General features: G+C 31.2%; 5 protein-coding genes across 6 annotated transcripts; 4 read left to right on the top strand and 1 right to left on the bottom strand.

The window, feature by feature from the left end:
- Positions 1-910: 910 nt before the first annotated feature.
- Positions 911-1,720, top strand: LOC105649731 (B3 domain-containing protein At2g33720). Its single transcript, XM_012236476.3, has one exon. It carries the CDS (start codon positions 911-913, stop codon positions 1,718-1,720), a length of 810 nt encoding a protein of 269 aa, XP_012091866.3.
- Positions 1,721-3,632: 1,912 nt separating this feature from the next.
- LOC149495825 (B3 domain-containing protein At2g33720-like) lies at positions 3,633-4,430 on the top strand. The gene has a single exon (XM_089723265.1). The coding sequence runs from the start codon at positions 3,633-3,635 to the stop codon at positions 4,428-4,430; it is 798 nt and encodes a 265-aa protein (XP_089579391.1).
- Positions 4,431-7,543: 3,113 nt separating this feature from the next.
- On the top strand, positions 7,544-8,341 carry LOC119370305 (B3 domain-containing protein At2g33720-like). The gene has a single exon (XM_089723264.1). The coding sequence runs from the start codon at positions 7,544-7,546 to the stop codon at positions 8,339-8,341; it is 798 nt and encodes a 265-aa protein (XP_089579390.1).
- A 4,842-nt stretch (positions 8,342-13,183) lies between these two features.
- Positions 13,184-14,002, top strand: LOC149495824 (B3 domain-containing protein At2g33720-like). Its single transcript, XM_089723263.1, has one exon. It carries the CDS (start codon positions 13,184-13,186, stop codon positions 14,000-14,002), a length of 819 nt encoding a protein of 272 aa, XP_089579389.1.
- A 1,693-nt stretch (positions 14,003-15,695) lies between these two features.
- Positions 15,696-22,373, bottom strand: LOC105641128 (NAC transcription factor-like protein). Of its 2 annotated transcripts, none has more exons than XM_012225610.4 (4): positions 21,964-22,373; positions 21,283-21,560; positions 20,674-20,859; positions 15,696-16,521 (listed from the first exon to the last, which is right to left on the bottom strand). In XM_012225610.4, exons 1-4 carry the CDS (start codon positions 22,160-22,162, stop codon positions 15,895-15,897), a joined length of 1,290 nt encoding a protein of 429 aa, XP_012081000.1. In that variant the 5' UTR covers positions 22,163-22,373; the 3' UTR covers positions 15,696-15,894. The 2 variants fall into 2 exon arrangements, with proteins under 2 accessions (XP_012081000.1, XP_012081001.1); XM_012225611.3 differs by having other exon boundaries at positions 15,696-16,518; positions 21,964-22,370.
- Between the last annotated feature and the right edge of the window lie 2,485 nt (positions 22,374-24,858).

Below are 24,858 nucleotides of genomic sequence, written 5' to 3'. Positions count from 1 at the left end.
AATTGAATTTAAACTTGTATATGATTGATAAAATTTATTATTTTTTATGTTTTTTAATGCTATTTTGGTAGTAAATGTTAGTTAATTAAAGTATGATCATAAATTAGACATCTATTTAGAAAAAGAACAAAAACAATAACACATCATTATACTTGTTCATGTCATTTAAGAAAAATATAGTATTAACACATCATCATTTAAAAGCAAAATTCAAAAATCATTACTATAACAATCCTAAAACTTACCGTTGAGAGCATGCGTATATAGCAGTTAATGCACATAGTTGTGAGGTAAGCTGTATTTCGTAGTCCAAACTTAATGCAATTTTGGTGATATTTGTAGAAATTGGGCCTGATGGGTCCCTAAATAAAAGATCATTCTTTTCTTAATCAAATTGTGAAAAACCAAAATACTGCATTTGAAGAACTGAAGAAGAACTCCACATTTCACTAGCCGACTTAGCTAGTTCTGAGTATCTTATATATGTTTATAATTAAAGATACGGTTGGATTTAGTGTATCTTGTGATCATTAAATAACATGGGAATCGATTACTTGTCAAGAAAGGTAAGATCAAAATCAAAATCTAAGCCCTTTTCCTATTTGTACATTGATTTCCTCCTCCGATACTGATTTCCATTCTCAACTCTCTATATATACATTGCACTTCTCAATTCATCGTTCTCCATATGTGAAAATCTCTATTACCTTTATTTCACTCCAAAATTTAACTACAGAAAACGAAACCCTCATTCTTGTTTGGTTCTTCTCCATACTCTACAATAATGGTGAATCTCTTTCCCCTTTGTTTCTCTCTTTCAATTAAAGACGAGACCTCCTCTGCAACAATCGATAAAGTCTCTCCTGATTGTTTCTCGCTTCCAATCAAAAAAAGAACCAATTCTACAACAATGGAGAATCTCTCTCCCGACTGCTCCTCTTTTCCAATAAGAAAAAGACTGAAGAAAACAAGCGCAATAGGGTGTTCGACTGTTTCCAGTACTGTTCCAAAGAATGAAGAAAAGGCTACTCCAGTTTCTACTCCAGTTTCCACTGTTTTATCTCTTTCTTGCGATTATTCAAGGGAAAACAGCGACAAGAAATCGAAAATTGTTAGCCAAACTGCTTTACCAGAGGTCTCTATAGAGCTAACCCGTTTCCGTCAATCTTGGATTACCGATATTCAAAGAACAAGTTGTCAACAACGACATGCCGTCCTTCAAGAACCGGCCTCCTGTAATTCTTGCAATCTTGAAAGAATGAAATTTTACACCGCTGAAGATTTGGAGGAGGAGAGAAGAAAAGGCGTCTCCACTAATCTGAGCCTATCCTATGGTTATAACACGGTAAGTATTGTTGATAACAATCTTGACTTATGGAAAATCAAGAAGAAGCTTAATAAAAGTGATCTTGGAAATTTAAGTAGGCTGTTGATTTCGACTGACTTGGTACAGAAACATATTTTGCCTCTTCTGAGCAGTGATTTGTTAGATGGGGTTGTTAGCAGTTGTGGTATTCCTGTTACTTTTTGGGATGTTGATACTGAAACAAAACATAAGTTGATTTTCAAGAAATGGGCTACTTCAAGAAGTTATGTGTTCGTTGGTGGATGGACTCGTCAGTTTGTTCAAAGGAGGAACTTAAAGGAAGGAGATGAGGTTGGGATTTACTGGGATGTTTTGAATTCGAGATTCAATTTTTGTGTTATTCGTCGTGCCTGATTAACCTTTTCATGTATTGAGTTTACTTTGATAAAAAATTTTGTGGCGATAGTTTTGATTACTTTGACTATTATTGGTTAAGTTTTGAGTAAAGATGATGGTTATTCTGCTCTTGCATTTTTTTTTTTTCTTTTTTTGATCAGCAAATATAAATTTATTATTATTAGAAAATAGCTGAAGCAAGTAGGAAAAATCTCCCATAATTCATAATTTTATATCCAAGTTAGCAGGCTTTTCCCGTACACCCGCAAAGTCTAAACCTGAAAAAGAGAATAAAAGCCTATTGTCTATACAAAAAATAAAACCGCAACCTGAACACAACTAATAAGAGGCAGAGATAGAGAATTAAAATCAATTCGGCTTCTTTTCATGAGGGAGGAAAAGAAGCAAGGAGAGAAAATAAAACTCTACCAATCAATTATCCCAAGAGCTAGTAGGTGAGTTTAAAGCCAAGCTAAAAAAGGATTCACTTGATCAACTCCTTTCTTTGCTAAGGTATAGGCAAATGAGTTTTTAGATCTGTTTACATGGATGAAAAACACCTGTAATAAAGAATGGAATCCACTTATTAAAAATTATCCACCATTGCCAAGATCTTGAAAGTTTATTTGTGGCCCATAAAATAGCATTTTTTGAATCCGATTCAATAATTAATGGGACAGAACTGATTTGAGAAGAAGCATAAATCTCCAATGCTTGTAAAATTACAAGCATTTCAGCTTGATTTCAGACACTTATTTGATTTTCACCTGTGATAAAGGTTATTCTGCTCTTGTTGACAGCACTTGAAGCATAACGAGCTTTCATGGAGAACTATATAGGATAAAATCAAAATTTTGATTTTTGATTTTCTTGTTGACAGAACTATTTGATTTTTCTTATTATTTTCAATTAATAAAATCAAAAATTTTGTTGATAAAAAAAAAAGAAATCCTAATGAAATCATTCTATTTGCAACTCATTTTTTCTGTTTAGAATAGCAAAATTGCAAATAAATGAAAACTATTTAGGATACACATCGTAGATTTGGAGAACTATCGAGAATTTTGGTTCAAAAAATTAGTAATAAAATTTAGAACAAGAAAATGAGTCGGATGAAATTGAATAGTTTTAACGACAAAGATGCTTGTTTCTTACTGCAAAAATTGGACACAATCGACGTATCTAAGAGTTTTTCTTCTAAAAAAATGGTATCTAATTTGTGACATTCAGGAGTATACTCATTAAAACCAAAACTGCTTATTGGCATCAATCCTGTTATTGAGGATCAAGGCAAAGGAAAAAATATCAAATTAATATTCTGGTTGTCCAATCCTAATGCAATTTTGGTGACATTTGTAAAAATTGGGCCTGATGGGTCCCTAAATAAAAGACCATTCTTTTCTTAATCAAAATGTGCAAAACCAAAATACTGCGTTTAAAGAACTGAACAAGAACTGCAGATTTAACTACTTGTGAATTACTTCACTCCTAGCCGACTTAGCTAGTTCTGAGTACCTTATAGATGTTTATAACTAAAGATTCTGTTGCATTTAGTATATCTTGCTATCATTAAATGACATGGGGATCAATTACTTGTCAGGAAAGATAAGCTCAAAATCAAAATCTATACTGATTTCCTTTTCCTATACTGATTTCCCCTCTCAACTCTCTATATATACATTACACTTCCCCTTTCATCATTCTCCGTGTGTGAAAATCTCTCTTCCCTCAATTTCACTCCAAAAATCAACTACAATAAACGAAACCCTAACTCTTCTTTGGTTCTTCTCCATACTCTACAATAATGGTGAATCTCTTTCCCCGTTGTTTCTCTCTTTCAATTAAAGACGAAACCTCCTCTGCAACAATCGATAAACTCTCTTCCGATTGTTTCTCGCGTCCAAGAAAAAAAAGAACCTACTCTACAACAATGGAGAATCTCTCTCCCGATTGTTCCTCTCTTCCAATAAGAAAAAGGCTGAAGAAACGAAACGCAAAAGGGTATTCATCTGTTTCCACTATTCCAAAGAATGAAGAACAGGATTCTTCAGTTTCCACTATTTTATCTCTTTCTTGCGATTATTCAAGGGAAAACAGTAACAAGAAATCGAAAGTTGTTAGCCAAACTGCTTTACCAGAGGTCTCGACAGAGCTAACCCTTTCCAATCAATCTTGGATTACCGATTTTCCAAGAGCAAGTTGTCAACAAGGACATGCCGTCGTTCAAGAACCGTCCTCCTGCAATTCTTGCAATCTTGAAAGAATGAGATTTTACACTGCTGAAGATTTGGAGGAGGAGAGAAGAAAAGGCATCTCCACTAATCTGAGTCTATCCTATCGTTATAATACGGTAAATATTCTTGATAACAATCTTGATTTGTGGAAAATAAAGAAGAGGCTGAAAGAAAGTGATCTTGGAAATTTAAGTAGGCTTTTGGTTCCATCTAACTTGGTAAAGAAAGATGTTTTGCCTCTTCTGAGTAGTGATTTAGTAAATGGGATTAAGAGTAAAAGGGGCGCTCCTGCTGTTTTCTGGGACGTCGATACTGAAACAACACATAATCTGGTTTTCAAGAAATGGGATAGTTCAGGAAGTTACGTCTTCATTGGTGGTTGGACTACTGAGTTTGTTCAGAGGAGGAGCTTAAAGGAAGGAGATGAGATTAGGATATATTGGGATGTTCCGAATTCAAGGTTCAACTTTTCTGTCATCTATGGTGCCCGATAATTCTGTTCAGTTTCATGAAAATGATGAAATTTTGTTGGCTATAGGTTTTATTCATACTGTAACTTTCAATTTAGTATTTGCTGTTGAACATGAACTTTGTATTATTTTGATTCCAGGATTTTTTACTAAACATTTTCGGGTTAGGTTGGGTTATTTGGGATGAGCCTATTGACTTGTGTTTAGACATCTGAAAATGTTAAGTTTTTCCTGGATTTATAAACATTAATAAAATAATTAAATTGGCTATTAAAAAATTTAATGATTTTACAAGTGGACGGATATTGGAATTCATAGGAATATATGAGATTTATATTAAATTTTCAACTTCAAAATATTAATTGGGGTGTATATTAAAGATTAACTTTTTCCTTAATATATCTTTGGCTATGGTTTTACCTTAACAATATAATTAATTTTTAATTCAGTCATAATTTAATTATATTTTGTTTAGGTTAATCATAAATAGGAAAATAATAATAAAGTTCTGAATATGATGCCATGTAAAATAATTAAATTAATCAATGCAAAAGTATTAATTTACTTATAAATAAGTTAAGATTCATAATATAATTTATTAATAGCATCATATTATAGTAAGTCTTTTGCATTGCTGATGTATAATTGGAAACTTAGATAGAGAAAATTAGGATTCTGCTATGGACAAGTGGGGTTTTGATGGTTAGACATTAAAATCAGAAATTTATAATGAGAATTGTGCAATTTTAGGGTGCCAAAAACTAAGAGGATATTAGAATTGTGCAATTGAATCGCTACAAGTTATTTTATCTCGGTGAGTGATATAATCATTATTAAAATATGAAAATATTGGGTCATGATGGATCCCTATAAAATTCAGGATTACAAAAATAATCACAAAAAGTATCAGATTAAATTTATGTATTAGACTTTCCTTGGATAGATGATACATTTTTTATAGTCACATTTTACACTTTTGTTACATGAATGAAAATGTCTTGTTGGCCTCATGCTTTCCTTATATGATGGATAATAAGTTGTGACCCCATTCTACATTTCCTTATATGGATATGACGTATTTAATTCCTTACATGGATGATAATACGTGTTTTGCCTCTATATTTTCCTTATATGGATGAGATATGTATGGTTCCTTACATGGATGATACGTGTCTAGTTTCTTACATGTATATATATCTCTAGCCTCTTCTATATTTTCCTTATATGGATGATGCATGTCTAAATTTCTTAAATGGATGGACCTGTCCAGTTAGCATGACATTTTTACGTATATGGAGGATACATGTCTTCCTTCATATGTTGATTGAAATGAAACCTGAACAATCACCTCCGTAAATCAGTAATACTACTCACCCTTATACTTCTTTGCTAACTTTATTAATGTTAAGGGACATGAAAAAAAAAAAAGAAAAAAGAAAGAAAAAGCAATTAATCTAAAAGTAGTTTTGAGAAACCTATTTACCCAAAAATGGTTGACTGAAAAATATTCACTTTATTTCTAAGTATAATTATAATAAAAAAAACAATCTTGTTATATTAAAATGGGAAGTTACTTTCTTTAACCAGAAAAATTTTTTCCGTTAACTTATTTTTTTGAATACCCCAAAAAATGAAAAATTGTGAAAAATATTTCTCTGTAAGTTATTTTACGAAAACAAATGGAGTCTACATAAAATTTGTAATTTAATAAATAATTATGTTGATGTAATTCTTATAATCATCTAAAAATAATCTTAGATATAATTTTCTCAAACACACCTTTTAGGCAAATTGCTCAAAAATATATATGGGCATTTGGATATTTGGAAGTTAAACTCCAAGGATTATATTTCCATAAACAATCAATTGTTGCAAGCCAACTTTCTTCTCTTTCAGCTTCATCAAAAGGCCTAAATATATTTTTATTAATATGTATACATTCACAATTTTTTATTCATTGCAATTGATTTTGGTAAATGAATTTATTGTATAATTTTTATTAGTATTGAAATCGATTAAATAAATTGAATTTAAACTTGCATATGATTGATAAGATATATTATTTTTTATGGTTTTTAACACTATTTTGGTAGCAAATGTTAATTGATTCAAGTATGATCATAAATTAGATATCTTCTTGTAGACTCATTATTATCTGAGCTTAGTAAATTCACTATTCAATAACATAATAAAATCAAAATATGCTGCAAACTATAAGAATAAAAGACAAAACCTTACCAAGCTGAACTTTTGAGCTCGACATTCTTCATTTGTTTGTAAAACTTGTCTCTTTTTGATTCATTAGTAGCGACATTAGTCATTTCGACTACCTCTTCCATCTCGATTCTTTTTCTCTCTGTGTCAACATTTGGGTTCATCAAACACTTCTGACCACAGACAGACCCTTTATCTGGGTACTTGATTTCGCAAAATATAAGAATACTAAAATTTGAGAAACCTTTATATCCAAACACCAGAAAATATCCTATGCAGATTGAATTATGCTAAATATCCTAAATATCCAATTTTGGTAACCTGTACCCGTATTTGGTTGTCCAATCCTGATGGTTCGGGAATCCAACCCCTAAATAAAAGATCATTCTTTCTTAATCAAATTGTGCAAAACTAAAATGCTGCGTTTAAAGAACTGAACTAAATTAAGTGTAGATTTAACTACTTGTGAATTACTTCACTCCTAGCCGACTTAGCTAGTTCTGAGTACGTTATAGATGTTTATAACTAAAGATTCTGTTGCATTTAGTATATCTTGTTATCATTAAATAACATGGGGATCAATTACTTGTCAGGAAAGATAAGATCAAAATCAAAATCTATACTGATTTCCTTTTCCTATACTGATTTCCCCTCTCAACTCTCTATATATACATTACACTTCCTAATTCATCATTCTCCGTGTGTGAAAATCTCTCTTCCCTTAATTTCACTCCAAAAATCAACTACAATAAACGAAACCCTAACTCTTCTTTGGTTCTTCTCCATAGTCTACAATAATGGTGAATCTCTTTCCCCGTTGTTTCTCTCTTTCAATTAAAGACGAAACCTCTTCTGTAACAATCGATAAACTCTCTTCCGATTGTTTCTCGCATCCAAGAAAAAAAAGAACCTACTCTACAACAATGGAGAATCGCTCTCCCGATTGTTCCTCTCTTCCAATAAGAAAAAGACTGAAGAAACGAAACGCAAAAGGGTATTCATCTGTTTCCACTATTCCAAAGAATGAAGAACAGGATTCTTCAGTTTCCACTATTTTATCTCTTTCTGGCGATTATTCAAGGGAAAACAGTAACAAGAAATCGAAAATTGTTAGCCAAACTGCTTTACCAGAGGTCTCGACAGAGCTAACCCTTTCCAATCAATCTTGGATTACCGATTTTGCAAGAGCAAGTTGTCAACAAGGACATGCCGTCGTTCAAGAACCGTCCTCCTGCAATTCTTGCAATCTTGAAAGAATGAGATTTTACACTGCCGAAGATTTGGAGGAGGAGGGAAGAAAAGGCATCTCCACTAATCTGAGTCTATCCTATCGTTATAACACGGTAAATATTCTTGATAACAATCTTGATTTGTGGAAAATAAAGAAGAGGCTGAAAGAAAGTGATCTTGGAAACCTAAGTAGGCTTTTGGTTCCATCTAACTTGGTAAAGAAAGATGTTTTGCCTCTTCTGAGTAGTGATTTAGTAAATGGGATTAAGAGTAAAAGGGGCGCTCCTGTTGTTTTCTGGGACGTTGATACTGAAACAACACATAATCTGGTTTTCAAGAAATGGGATAGTTCAGGAAGTTACGTCTTCATTGGTGGGTGGACAACTGAGTTTGTTCAGAGGAGGAGCTTAAAGGAAGGAGATGAGATTAGGATTTATTGGGATGTTCCAAATTCAAGGTTCAACTTTTCTGTCATCTATGGTGCCCGATAGTTCTGTTCCGTTTCATGCAAATGATGAAATTTTTGTTGGCTATAGGTTTTATTGATACTGTAACTTTCAATTTAGTATTTGCCGTTGAATATGAACTTTGTATTATTTTGATTCCAGGTTTTTTTTTACCTAACATTTTCAGTTTAGGTTGGGTTATTTGGGATTGAGCTTATTGGCTTGGGTTTAGACACCTGAAAATGTTAAGTTTTTCCTGGACTTATAAAAATTAATAAATAATAAAATTGCCTATCAAAATAATTTTATTGATTTTACAAGTCGAAGGATATTGGATTTCATAGGAATATATGATTTATATTAAATTTTCAACTTCAAAATATTAATTGGGGTGTATATTAAAGATTAACTTTTTTCCTTATTACATCTTTGGCTATGGTTTTACCTTAACAATATAATTAAATTTTAATTCAGTCATAATTTAATTATATTTTGTTTAGGTTAATCATAAATAGGAAAATAATAATAAAGTTCTGAATATGATGCCATGTAAAATAATTAAATTAATCAATGCAAAAGTATTAATTTACTTATAAATAAGTTAAGATTCATAATATAAGTTTTAATAGCATCATATTATAGCGAGTCTTTTGCATTGCTGATGTATAATTGGAAATTTAGATAGAGAAAATTAGGATTCTGATATGGACAAGTGGGGTTTTGATGGTTAGACATTAAAATCAGAAACTTATAATGAGAATTATGCAATTTTAGGGAGGATACTAGAATTAATTATTTCCATATTATATATTACTTTCTTATTCTGTAATTTTACAGGGTTTCTTCTGCTTAATTGGTATTGTTCATTACTTAATTAATAATTTGATTTGTATGTATATGGTCTTTCAAGGTCCTACATCACGTATCATGCGTGTGTACGTGTGAGATATATGAACTAATATGTTTTATCAAAATTATTGTAATTATAATAATCTTGATATAGAGTACATTATGTTTTTGTCTCATGCATATATATATTCTCTAAAAAATAAAACTAAAATAAAATTCAATGTTTTTACACAAAAGGAAAGATCCAAGTTTCGACTTCTATTAGAGCGATGAAATTCAATATTTATGGATCGCCCGTTAGGCATGGATTGGCGGTTTAACTATAATTTGTCTGGTATAGTACACCTTAGATTATGCATGTAATTTTCAAAAAATTTAGCTCTCCATTTATCATTCAAATAAATAAATAAATATATTATTAAATAAATATTTATCATTCAAATTACATGGACATTGATATCATTTTTATCCCCGCAACAATAAAAGTATTTTCTTTTTTTAGCAAAAATAATTTCATTTTTCATTTCTCTTCTTACATGGATGACATGTGTTTAATTGGCTCCATATTTTCCTTCTATTGCCTAGTGTATAAATTTGACCTTGACTTTTGGTGGATTTCTGTTATCCCTAAATTTTACAAGCGATCAATCATAACATTACACTTTAACATTTCAGTAATAACTATATCTATTTTCAAAATGAAATGTTAAAATACAATATCACAATTGACTCGCTGCAAGTTATTTCGTCTAGTGACATAATTATTATTAAAATGTGAAAATATTAGATCATGATGGATCTGTAAAATTCAAGAACCACAAAGATAGTCGTAGAAAGTATAAGATCAAATTTATACATTAGGCTTTCTTTGGATAGATGATACATTTTTTATAGTCCCATTTTACACTTTTGTTACATGAATGAAAATGTCTTGTTGGCCTCATGCTTTCCTTATATGATGGATGAAACGTTGTGACCTCATTCTACATTTTCCTTATATGGATATAATGTATTTAATTCCTTACATGGATGATAATACGTGTTTTGCCTCCTATATTTTCCTTATATGGATGAGATATGTATGGTTCCTTACATGGATGATCCGTGTCTAGTTTTTTACATGTATATATATATATATATATATATATATGTCTAGCCTCTTCTATATTTTCCTTACATGGATGATGCATGTCTAAATTTCTTAAATGGATGGACCTGCCCAGTTAGCATGACATTTTTACGTATATGGAGGATACATGTCTACCTTCATATTTTCATTGAAATGAAACTTGAACATCACCTCCATAAATCAGTAATACTACTCACCCTTATACTTCTTTGCTAACTTCATTAATAAAAAAAAAAAAAAGAAAAAAAGAAAAAGCAATTAATCTAAAATGTTTTTGAGAAACGTATTTACCCAAAAATGGTTGACTGAAAAATATTTTCACTTTATTTCTAACTATAATTATAATAAAAACAATCTTGTTATATTATAATGTAATCTTTATTATATTATTTATAACTACACACATTTTTCAGTTTCAAATTTTTTTTTATCAAGCTTGAATCAAATAACATATTCTTTATAGTTATAGTCACTGTAACATTGTATTTATAAATATTATATTTAGTACAATTGTTTATATAATATAGATACTATAATTATATTAAATTTTTAAGTATGGCTTCATTTATTTTCGAAAAATAATTTACCTTTGGAAAATATTTTCCAAATAACTTATTTTTATTTTCCGCTGTTTGATTACAATATTGAAAACTAGTTAAAAATATTAAAATCTTTAACTTATAGGACCATAAAAAAATTATAGTAACAAAAATTTCTTATTTTAAAAATTTTATTGCTAAATATGAGAAAAAAAATATAAAAAATGATAAACTATGAAAGTCGTCCGTGACTGGTGGTGCCCGTGACTGGTGATAGTGACTACCGGTGATTAATAAATCAAAAAATATGCACTTATAAGGTTATATAAGTTTATCAATATCTGAAAATGTTTTCGCTCTCTTGAAAATGGAAAGTTATTTTCTTTAACTAGAAAATTTTTTCTTAGTTTTTCTTTAACCAGAAAAATATTTTCCATTAACTTATTTTTCTAAATGCCCCAAATAGTGAAAAATTGTGAAAACTATTTCTTTGTAAGTTATTTTACGAAAAAAATGAAGTGTACATAAAATTTGTAATGTAATTCTTATAATCATATAAAAATAATCTTAGATATAATTTTCTCGAACACACCTTTTAGGCAAATTGCTCAAAAATATATATGCGCATTTGGATATTTGGAAGTTAAACTCCAAGGATTATATTTCCATAAACAATCAATAGTTGCAAGCCAACTTTCTTCTCTTTCAGCTCCATCAAAGGCCTAAATATATTTTTATTAATATGTATATATTCACAATTTTTTATATTGCAATTGATTTTGGTAAATGAATTTATAGTACAATTTTTATTAGTATTGAAATCGAGTAAATAAATTGAATTTAAACTTGTATATAATTGATAAGATATATTATTTTTTATGCATGGTTTTTAATACTATTTTGGTAGCAAATGTTAATTGATTCAAGTATGATCATAAATTAGATATCTATTTAGAAAAAGAACAGAAACAATAACACATTATTATACTTCTTTATGTAATTTAATTAACAAAAATATATTATTAAGAAAGTGAAAAAGTCCATTCATGTGACAACCCATTTGTTGTTGCAACTATTGATTCCCGTCATCTTCTTTCAAGTAGCCAAAGTATGCCATCTTTATGAGTATTTTAGGCAATCTTGAACAAAAAATAGATGTTGCTAGATAGCTTCATTGAAACCCTAATGAAATCATTCTATTTGCAACTCTTTTTTTCTCTTTAGAATAGCAACTGCAAATAAATGAAAACTATATATGATGCCTATTGTAGAATTTGGAGAACTATCGAGAAGTAATAAATTTACTTATAAAAAAGTAAATAATACTTTTATTCAAACTTTTCAGAAGTAATGAATTCTATATCTTCTTCACAATTATCCAGCGACTCATTATTATCTGAGCTTAGTAGATTCACTATTTAATAACATAATAAAATCAAAATATGCTGCAAACTATAAGAATAAAAGACAAAAGCTTACCAAGCTGAACTTTTGAGCCCGACATTCTTCATTTGTTTGTGAAACTTGTGTCTTTTTGATTCATTAGTAGCGACATTAGTTATTTCGACTGCCTCTTCCATCTCCATTCTTTTTCTCTTTGTGTCAACATTTGGGTTCATCAAACACTTCTGACCACAGACAGACCCTTTATATTGGGTACTTGATTTCGCAAAATATAAGAATACTAAAATTTGAGAAACCTTTATAACCAAACACCAGAAAATATCCTATGCAGTTTGAATTATGCTAAATATCCTATTTTGGTAACCTGTACCCGTATTTGGTTGTCCAATCCTGATGGTTCGGGAATCCAACCCCTAAATAAAAGATCATTCTTTCTTAATCAAATTGTGCAAAACCAAAATGCTGCGTTTAAAGAACTGAACTAAATTAACTGTAGATTTAACTACTTGTGAATTACTTCACTCCTAGCCGACTTAGCTAGTTCTGAGTACCTTATAGATGTTTATAACTAAAGATTCTGTTGCATTTAGTATATCTTGTTATCATTAAATAACATGGGGATCAATTACTTGTCAGGAAAGGTAAGATCAAAATCAAAATCTATACTGATTTCCTTTTCCTATACTGATTTCCCCTCTCAAATCTCTATATATACATTACACTTCCTAATTCCTCATTCTCCGTGTGTGAAAATCACTCTTCCCTTAATTTCACTCCAAAAATCAACTACAATAAACGAAACCCTAACTCTTCTTTGGTTCTTCTCCATAGTCTACAATAATGGTGAATCTCTTTCCCCGTTGTTTCTCTCTTTCAATTAAAGACGAAACCTCTTCTGCAACAATCGATAAACTCTCTGCCGATTGTTTCTCGCATCCAAGAAAAAAAAGAACCTACTCTACAACAATGGAGAATCTCTCTCCCGATTGTTCCACTCTTCCAATAAGAAAAAGACTGAAGAAACCAAACGCAAAAGGGTATTCATCTGTTTCCACTATTCCAAAGAATGAAGAACAGGATTCTTCAGTTTCCACTATTTTATTTCTTTCTTGCGATTATTCAAGGGAAAACAGTAACAAGAAATCGAAAATTGTTAGCCAAACTGCTTTACCAGAGGTCTCGACAGAGCTAAGCCTTTCCAATCAATCTTGGATTACCGATTTTCCAAGAGCAAGTTGTCAACAAGGACATGCCGTCGTTCAAGAACCGTCCTCCTGCGATTCTTGCAATCTTGAAAGAATGAGATTTTACACTGCTGAAGATTTGGAGGAGGAGAGAAGAAAAGGCATCTCCACTAATCTGAGTCTATCCTATCGTTATAACACGGTAAATATTCTTGATAGCAATCTTGATATTCTTGATAACAATCTTGATTTGTGGAAAATAAAGAAGAGGCTGAAAGAAAGTGATCTTGGAAATTTAAGTAGGCTTTTGGTTCCATCTAACTTGGTAAAGAAAGATGTTTTGCCTCTTCTGAGTAGTGATTTAGTAAATGGGATCAAGAGTAAAAGGGGCGCTTCTGTTGTTTTCTGGGACGTTGATACTGAAACAACACATAATCTGGTTTTCAAGAAATGGGATAGTTCAGGAAGTTACGTCTTCATTGGTGGTTGGACTACTGAGTTTGTTCAGAGGAGGAGCTTAAAGGAAGGAGATGAGATTAGGATTTATTGGGATGTTCCAAATTCAAGGTTCAACTTTTCTGTCATCTATGGTGCCCGATAATTCTGTTCAGTTTCATGCAAATGATGAAATTTTTGTTGGCTATAGGTTTTATTGATACTGTAACTTTCAATTTAGTATTTGCTGTTGAATATGAAACTTTGTATTATTTTGATTCCAGGTTTTTTTACCTAACATTTTCAGGTTAGGTCGGATTATTTAGGGTGAGCCTATTGGCTTGGGTTTAGACACCTGAAAATGTTAAGTTTTCCTTGGACTTAAAAAAATTAATAAAATAATAAAATTGCCTATCAAAAAAATTTTATTGATTTTAAAAGTCGGAAGATATTGAATTCACAGGAATATATGATTTATATTAAATTTTCAACTTCAAAATATTAATTGGGGTGTATATTAAAGATTAACTTTTTCTTTATTATATCTTTGGCTATGGTTTTACTTTAACAATATAATTAATTTTTAATTCAATCATAATTTAATTATATTTTGTTTAGGTTAATCATAAATAGGAAAATAATTTAGTCCCGCAATTTTAGCTTTGTGTATTTATAGAGGTTAATTTTTATGTACTAATAATCAACTTTGAAAAGAAGATTAAAAGCATGATGCCGTCTAAAATAATTAAATTAATCAATGCAAAAGTATTAATTTACTTATAAATAAGTTAAGATTCATAATATAATTTATTAATAGCATCATATTATAGTAGGTCTTTTGCATTGCGGATCTTAATAATCATCAACTTTCAGAAAAATGTTACAGAGGAAATTGTTATAATTAGACTGTTTGGATATATATATAACAGATTATAACTATAGACTAGGGTTAATATAATTTAAATGATATTATATAAAATACAAAGATTATTTTATTTAATTATTCTAATAGAAAGTTTTATTTTGGCCACAGACTTTATTCTTCGAAAATGAAAGGGGCACTGGTTTTTGTTATTTGCATACTTTTTATTTGGTCTTTCTTGCCAAACAATGTTAGAGATTATTGAAATTTCCAGATTCGTTATTGGTTGGTAATGGGGATAGATGGCTTCTGGAACAAAGTGGATTTCGGGTTTGCTCACCTATTAATCAATTAATGGAGAATGTTCGTGTGAGTGAACTGTTTAATCTCTTAGCTGCAGAAGTTTGACAGATTATATTGTTTGGCATTATACAAATAATCGAATTAGAGTGGATATCTTGCTTATGTAACCTTCGTTTATAAGAGACAAACAACAAATCGAACATCATGTCTTGAATTGGGAACATCCCAATAAATCTCAATCTCATCTTCTTCCCTTAACTTTCTCCTTCCAGCAAATCCATGAGTCAACCTATCAACAAATACTAACTTCCTGAAGTGCTCATTTCTTGAAAATCAAAATTATGCTTTGTTTTAGCACCAACATCCCAGAAACAACAGGAGCAGCACAATTATTGTGAACCCCATTAACAAGATCGCTACTCAAAAGAGGCAAACATATTTCTTCACCAAGTAATGGAAATCAGTAGAGTGGAGTGCACGTGCCATCAGGAGTTGAGAGGAAATCAGTATAGAACGACTTAAAACAGGCCATGGCATGGATTTTGATTTTACCTTTCTTGACAAGTAATGAATATATACACAGTTTTAAAAATATGAAATGATATTTCAAACACGATCAATAAGACAGCTCAAGCTCAAGCTCACTTTCAGACAAGATAACATTACAACTAATTAGCAGAGAGACTAAATAAGGTTAAGGTTCAAATGCAGCAGTCTAAATTTGCCATTACAGATGAACGAAATCCAACATTATGATATTCCTACAGCACAAATAGTTAAAACAAACAACAAAACGATAAAATCCTAATTTTACATATGCTCAATTTGTCTTGACTTGAGGGGAAGAGGGGTCCTACAGGATAACAACAAGAAGATCAGATAGGCCTGGAATCTTACTGTTTATCGTGGATGCTCCTTTTCAAATCCTCATTTTCCTTGTTGAGAAAATCAATTCGAGATTGAAGAATGTTGATCATCGCATGCGCACTCATCATTTCAAGCTTCAATGTCTCTCTCTCAACAGAAATCTTGTGGATCTCACTCTGCAAATCATTGATAAATTTCATGCAGCTAGGAGGCACTGTCGAATCAAGACTAATATTACCGAGGCTAGGAGGAGGAGCATGACGATTTACTTTGGGGTCAATTGATTCCATTAGAGAAAACTCCAATAATGCAGAGATTGCAGTAGTGGTTGCTGCAGCTGTTGTCATCGTTGTGTCTGTAGTTGTTGTTGTTGCTGCTGTTGATGTTGTAGATGAGCAAGGATCCTGAGTTGTCCTGGTTGACTTGTCCGAAGCATTTGAATGATTAGATACTGTATCATTATTGTGCTTTCTCCTTTTATATTGGAGTAAAGGAAATGATGCTTCTGTGTTAAGCACGCAAGGAGGATCATCATCCACTGTCTCGGTCTTGCACACAAGTAAGTCATCTCTTTGAAATTCGTCAACGTTTTGACACTCCGTAGGAAGTTCATTAATATTAAGAGGATTTCGGTTGATGGAATGAGTGTCCTGCTAGACATGACCAACATTTTGAAAGCACATTTGGGGATATGTTAATTCTGAACTATTGTTATCATATTCCAAGCATTTTCCACGAAGACAAATATATGCATAACAAGTAACAGAGTTAACAGACAAATAAAGCAAATAACAAAGTCTTAATGTTTTGAGCGAAGAGTAAAGATAGCACTGTGATTTTGATGTAACGATTGTCATTCAACTGGGCTTTATGACTTTTTTTTTTAGGCTTTTTTCTTTTGTGCTCTTAATTTCTGATAGCATATTCATAGCTTAGACAAACAAACAAAACAGAGCATGTTTACACAAGTCAGAACCAGCTCAATGGTATATATCAAAACTCCTACTTCAATGAAAAAAAAAATTATGCAAAAATATGCCAGCCATATAGCTACACGTTAATTACTATCACTTATACGGTACAAATCATCTCAAACTAGTAAAGTATACCTATTGAGTCTATCTTTTTTTCACATGATTACTGTGCCCTTATCGACATCAAAAGTATTGCTGAAGTCGGCACTTTTATCACTATTTTCAACCAAAATATAACATGAAGTAAATTATCAACTTTGATTTGGACCAGCAGCACCAAAGATGTAGGATAAACAGGGCTCAGGGCTACGATGATATGTCAAAGTGGTAACTCAGAGATAACTAACAAATCACAAAAAAATTTCTTGGTATAGATGGACCAGTTTGCCTTGAAAACTTGGAAATATACTTACAGGTCCGCAGAGTTGCCGTATGCTACATTCATTAACCTAACCTAAACGCTTATTTGTTAACATCTGATATCAGTACATATACGACATTCCTCATAGTAGTAATTCTGATTATTCAAGCAATTAACCTCAAGCTTGTTAAGCTGGCGATTCTATGAAATGCTTTATGCCCATATTTCAGTTATCACTCAAGGAGCAATGGAATAAAAGGACAAAGTTGATGAAGAATAAACAGGGGTTCTTATGTAACTTACCTTAGTGACTCAAAGTGTCATAATTAGGGTGTTTAAATGAGCTGAGACGGCTCACGAGCTGTTCAAGCACAACTCGAGAAAAGCTTGAAAAAATTCAGCTCGAATTGTGCCCCAGCTGGCTTGTTTGGCAAATGAGTTGAGCTTTATCGAGCTTCTATATATAAATATATATAAAACATTTATTTTAAGCTTACTCGAGCCTCGAGCCAAGCTCAAACTTAAAAATTTAAGTTGAACTCGAACCTCAAGTTGAGCCGAGCTTTCATCAAGCCAAGCTCGAGCCTAAAATTTGCAGGCTCGTCAAGTTTTGAGCCAAGCTTCGAGCCTGGAAGGTTCGACCTCGGCTCCTTTACACCCCTAGTCATAATACCAACCAGTGTTCTTTTGTGCTAGTTCAAGAAGGCCATTTGCACTGATTGACCAATGTTTAGCAATATTGGCTGTCGCTATACAATATAAACATTGCAGAAGATCTAATTGATGAAAACATGGATATTTCAATTGGGTGGCTAACTTTTTATAATATTCTACTTGATTAATGTTAGTAAGGAATGAGAGTACTTCAAAAATGGAAATGTGCCATAGTTCTCATCTCATTATTTTTTGCTACCAATAAGCCCATTTACTCCAGTTTTGCTTCTAGCTGCTGAAACAGCCTGTTTAAATTGATCTTCATTAAAAAAAAAAAAAAAAAATCAACAATCCAACAACTGTCACCATTCTAACTCCAAATTATTTTCTTTGCAATATGAAGAGTTCCTTCACAACTAAAAGTAAAATGTTGACCCAATCAACTTTCTCAGTATTTAATTCTATATTTTTTTACCATATGCATGAAGAAAATTACTGTGTCCATGAAGAAAACAAAACCTTCAAATCCAAATCAAGCAAGATCTGAGTATTAACCACTGGATAGAATGTTGCTCCTTTGAAGTTCCAAGAAAGGCAATATTTTAATCTTAATGGCAAAACCTCTTATTGAACATTAATAACAGGCCAATCCTTCCAATCAATCAAATCCTAACATATTCCATCTGTACTTTAATTTCAAGATGGTACCCAAAACCATTAAATCAGTAAGCTTGCTAGCGACTCTACTTTCCTCACTCAACATGGAATTTCCACTAATCCTCTCTATCCCAAAGCTCCATAGTAATGTTGCATGGTACATCATGCAGTTTTTACCCCAAAATACGCAATTGTATCATCCTCAGTGAGGCTTCTAGATTTTCTACTAACCACCTAGACATACTAGTTAGTGAAGCAGCATCCCTTTCACATTCAACCTTTCATGTTATTATACTCAAAAAAGAAAACAGTTCTCTGTGTTAAATCTCACATCTCACACGATATTCTTCTCCAAATTACAAGGTCAATAGACTCGATACTAATAACTATAGAACCATTGAAACAGAGTCACACATGAATGTGACATGCACCAATTTTGTTTCTTTTGGAACCAAGAAGGCATGCAAAAAAGAAAATGGGCCTTTTTAGAAATAATCAATCAATTTAGTTCTAAAAAAAAATCATTTACAAAAACACCCTTTAAATCCATGAATTTGATCTCTAAAACAAAGAAGAGAAACTATATCAATTCAAGAAATTAAAAACCCAAATTTTTGTTTATGTGGATTTTGACAAATTCTATGAATTTTAAAACCCTCAATCCAAACGCTACTAAAATGCTTAGCAACTATCAAATATCCTTACACAAGGAGCTTGTTTTCCTTTTTATACAAGGATAATGTTTCTTCTCACTTCCTTGTTTTTGACTTAATATTAGTACCTTTAACCTTGAAGACATATAATTTGAAATAATGTTGCTTCTCTAAGGCCATAGGACACTTGAAATTTCCCATTTTGGTTTCTCCTTTCTTTTCTTCAACAACTTGACTTTATTATCAAAAGAAAGAAAGAAAAAAAAATACGCAGATCATCGAGAGTTTCCAGTGATTTTATACATGCAGCTCATGGACTACAGCACGGAATCTACCATGTTACCATTGTTTCAATAGAATATTTGCCTTACACCAACACAAATACAAAGATAGGGATGTTAAACAAAAAGATCTATAACTTGTAAAAGTAATGACAGTTGGCATAGCAACTCCTGCCTGAAAAATTCCATTTTGACCGCTATTTGGATAGACCGCTAATAAAGAATACTATGATTAATTATATCATTCTGTATGGAGATCAAGTCATTTTGAGGCCATCAATTAATGATGACATCTAGATGCCGATATCAGAACTTTTTTGAGTTCAATTATTTACATGACAGCAGTCCATAAGGATGGGAGCATACTGCTCAATGGATTTTGTCCAAAAAGTGGTCTTAGCATAATATATGATTATAAACACACAATAGATATGGGAGGTGTGAAAAGCAATCCTTCCTTTGCAAGGAAAACAATTTGGAAACTTAAGGTGCCTTCCCAAGTGTCCTTTTTTTTCCCAGAAGAAGCTTGGGAAGGGATCTTCACATTAAATAATTTGATCAAAAGAGAACTTTTGAGCAACTCTTCTAAAGGAACTTAAATATAGATGGGAACAAACACCTTGAGAACTTCATAGACCATGCTTTCTTTAAAGTTCCAAATCCTATTGCTGCCTCCATCTCTCAGTTCTTTTTCTATTTTAAGAAAAAGAACCTATATGGCTGAGCCTCTAGATTGAGACCATGGCTAGTAAGCTGAGCTGAGCTTCCGTAGAGTAATATTTGGCACAAACACTAGCTTCATATATCCTCTCAGCACATTCCAATTTGACACTTAGGCATCCCACCTTTTTGAAGCATATTTTGCCAAACAGCTTCTCACCACAACCATTCCTCGGTGTTTCTTACTAAAAGTTTATGCAGTGGTTTACCACCCTTCTCATGCAATATTTGATAGTCTACAAGGATTGTTTATTACCAAGAAAATATATAATTTCTTGGAGTTTTTTCAAAGAATCTAGTTGCATTTCACTTTGTTGTAAAGATATCTCTTTTGAATTATATTATTGAGCAGACTACCTTATTGCCTTCCCTGTCTATCATATATTTTGAACACAATTATACCAGTGTAAACATTTTTTTTATAACATCATCATCAAATAAGGCTTATTTTTATGTTTAAAGAAATCAACATGGAAACTTAATTTAAACAAAACAGTACACATACCTGCTCAATACGATTTATTTCAGTACAATTATCATGACCAGCCACTTCCTCCACAGCCTCTTCCCCTGGAATAAGAGCTGTCTCGCCATCATCCCACTCCTCCTCTATAAAAGGTGCATAACGATTCCCGTTTGGAGGTCCTATATTATTCTTGTGAAACACTCTACACAGCACGTATGAATCCGTCTTCACCCAAAGCAAGAATAACAAACAAGCAACATCCATGAGATTACCGACACCAAAACAAATAGCATGCACTTTGATTGCTCAGATATTGATAGAAAAACAACAAAAATCAAAGTTGCAAGCTCTTCCCAATAATTAGGACCCCAGAGCCTGCTAAAGTTTCCTACTCCACTAACCTCAACTTGCCAATGTGAAATAATACCAGTCCTATAAAAGAGCTTGACACATAATAAACCTAACATTTTCCTTATAAAAAGAAAAACACTGCTGTTAGTTCCTCATCATTGTCAAATGAAAACAGGTAAGACATACTATTCAAGCTTACATTCTCTCTCCATTTTCTATAACTTTTTATGCAAGTAAATTCAAACCTGCATCATCATCATCATAGACCATTAACAACAATTCTGCCAACAGGCTCACCTGCAAGGCTCCAATTCTATCCAACTCTTCATCAACAAGCCGGTACTCATGCATAACCCAATTGGTGCGCTGCCCCCCTGGAGCACGCCCACTATGAAACACGAGTGTTTTCTTCATTGCAATCAGTTGAGAGTCCCGGCGAACCTCCCGGTCTTTTCCAGTAGCTTTCCAGTAACCTCTAGTTGTGGCTCTATTCATTCTTGCTCCATTCCCATACTTCCTGTCCAATGCACTAAAAAAGTACCACTCTTGGTCTCTACTTTTCAACCTTGATTTATCTATAATTCCATAAAGTTCACACCTTTGTAAGAACCCAGATACGGATTTAAATTGAACTATTAAAAATAACCATAAAAACATTTGCAAGAGCATTTAAAAAAATTATGTACCAACGTAGAACCAAATATACTACACACTATTTGCTGAACAAGCAAAATCACAGAGAAATTGAGGGTGGGGAAAAGACAGGAAGGTGCTAAACCATAGCCAAAATCAACTATTTAATCGAGAAATTAAAAACAAACTGAAAATACCAACTGAAACATAGGTTTTCAGAGACAAGACTAAATTGTTTTTCATCCAACAAAAAAAGCATAACACAAATTTCAAAAATAAAATAAAATAAAATTGGCATACTTTATCATAAACTGAAGATAAATAAGAAAATTGAAAAGGGGTCACCTGCAAGGTCCCAAGGCTCGTTCTTGTAAATATCGACCTCAGCAATAGCATTAAAACGGACAGGTTTATTAGAAACCTTCCGTTTCAGGTAATAACTGACGAGCTCTTCATCAGTAGGGTGAAATCGAAACCCAGGAGCCAACGCCGTTGTTTTCACAGCCACTGGTTGTGGTGACGGAGTAAGGCTATCCCTACCCATGAAAGAGGAACGAAGGGAGGAGAGAAATGAGGTGGGTTAGGGTTTTGAGTCTCAGAGCATCAGAAACAGAGATGAGATGAGAGAGAGAGATAAGAGTTTAATTGATTGACAGTGAAGAAACAGAGGGTACCTTCAATTGCAAGCAATTTGGTTCGGTTCTTATTGACTGTAATTTTTTGACTTATTAGGTGGATTCATTTGTGGGTTTCTGTTAAAATGGAAAACTAATAGATGATAGAGTAAACTATAAGGTGAAGATTTATTATAGTAAGCAACACTCTGTTTGGTTGGCTCCAGAATCGAAAATGAAGTCTGCAGTAATTTTTAAAAACTATATTTTATTTATATTTAAATAAATTCAATTAATATTATATTTCATTATTTCTACTGAAAATATTTTTTTTAATTTAAACATTTATATACATTTCTATTTTAAGTTTTTTTTTTCTTTTGCGATACTTATTAACAATGTTTAGATTTGTGAAAATATTAAAACATATATATTGATAATATCATTTTATAAGAGTTTTTATTTAATTTTAAAAATTCATATGATAATGTTATTTATATAAAAGAATTCAATTTTAAGTCCCCTAATTAGTCTTTTTCTGTAAATTTGATATTTCCTTTCATATATATATATATATATATATATATATATATATATATATATATTATGATTTAGATTCGACTTAGTGCATAAATTTGCTACTGAATTTTAAGGTTTATCTTTGTGGTATCCAAACTTTATAAAGCACATATTATAACCCTAAAATTATAAATTTTGAAAAATTACACATGTTGGTACTAACAATAGCGTTTTAATATGTTTAATTTTTATATGTAAAATATTGATTTGATACATAATTACTAGTAACTTTTAGAATAATAATATTTAACCAAATATATAAATTCAGTCATGTACTTTATATAAAATCTCTCGTGACACCCTTGATTTTATGAGAGACTTATTATATTTCTAAAGTTATAAATTTTAGTAATATTACACATTTCTTCATATTAATAAAAATAGTTTTTGATATTTTTAGCATTTATATGAAAAATATTGATTTGATGTATGATTTCGCATTTTTTAACTTTGCGTTAAAAATTATCTCCTAAACTATATAAAACAAAATTAAGTAAAAGGTATGTATGAGATTAAATTCTTTATTTTTTATATAACAATTGTCACCAAAATAGTAATGACAATAAAAAGGAATACCAAATTATTTGAGTTTGAGATGGGGATTAGGTCTATTATCATATGTGAATTTAATATTCTTTGACTTATGGCATTTGATAATTCTAATCTTATATTTCTATTTTTTTTTAATTAAGTTTTATCTTCTTTAGATAAATATAGTATTTCATATCATATTTGAGGTAGTAATTATATTGATTTTTGTGTGCTTTTATATGCCAAATTTGCCATATGATAATAATAACCTTTTTTTTATAATATGGGAACATCATAATAATTCAATATTGTAAATAATAAAATAATTAATTGTGCACATTAAAATATATTTTTAAATTATTTTATTTGATTCATCCATCGAACATGAATAAATTATTCTTTGAATTTTAACTCGTCCTTCCTTTTTTTTTATTTGATCTCTCTATTCAATTATAATCTCTTTATTTAATATTCAATTCACAGTTACATAATAATCTTAAATAAAACACTATCTCTTATCTCACATAAATATGATGCATTTAAAAATGAGTAATCTTGTTTGATGTGAATACAACTAACATATAAATTATCTTATAAATAATAAAAATAAAAATTTATTATCTATATATCAAATTTAAATTATAATATTTCAAGCACATAATAATTTCAAATAACACATAGTCCAAATTTGGTAATAATTTCTTTTAAAGTGTTTAATAAATGTATTTTTATAAATTGAAATCGTTGATGGTTCAAAGTAAAATTGAGAGCGCACAAGAGTGAAATAAAAAAATTCAATAGTGAATGTATGTATTCTGAAAAAAAAAAAAAAGACATTATTTAATCAAGAAAATTTTTTTTATTATTGAAAGAGGAAATTCAAATTTAAATTTATTATCAGATAATATATATATTTATCACTAGACTATCTTTTGATATGCATTCAAAAGAAAGTTAATCGAGTTACTTGGGAGGCAATCTATAGAGTAAGAGCTAGAAAGGCAAAACCAAAACAAAAGGAAAAAGGAAAATTCTCGAAGTGGTAAAAAAAACCAAAAAAGTGATTTAAGTTTCCAATTTTCCATGAAAAGGAAAGAAATGTTTCTTTTTCTTTGTATTTTCTTTGGATGCCAATAGATAGAAGAAAAGAAAGAAAGAAAGAAAGTATTCTATCCTCTAAAAATCCAATACTGCCCAAACAAGAAATGGTTGGTTTTTGATTTGATACTTGTCCACTAAGGCAAGTAAATAAATCCTTTCACCTTAGTGGGACCAAAATTATGTTCACCAAGTTTTATTTTGAAAGTATGAAACTTGGTGTTGCTTTATCATGACACTACAGCAAGTTTTGACCATTTGGGCATTTGGATGTCATTTTTTGGTCAGTTGGTTTGTACACTTTCGCACTTCACCTTTTGAGTGTAACAAAGTTGGCTGTGTAAGTAACTCAAAGACAAAGTGTGCTTTGCTTTTTCAAGATTGATGTCCGTCTCCTTCTATCCAGGCGTTCCTTCCA

This window comes from Jatropha curcas, chromosome 6 (assembly GCF_041381405.1).
Source record: "Jatropha curcas cultivar XTBG-Jc1 chromosome 6, XTBG_Jcur_1.0, whole genome shotgun sequence".
Taxonomy (NCBI): Eukaryota; Viridiplantae; Streptophyta; class Magnoliopsida; order Malpighiales; family Euphorbiaceae; genus Jatropha; species Jatropha curcas.
Note: the sequence above shows the minus strand (reverse complement) of the source record. Positions and strands in the feature narration are given on the sequence as shown.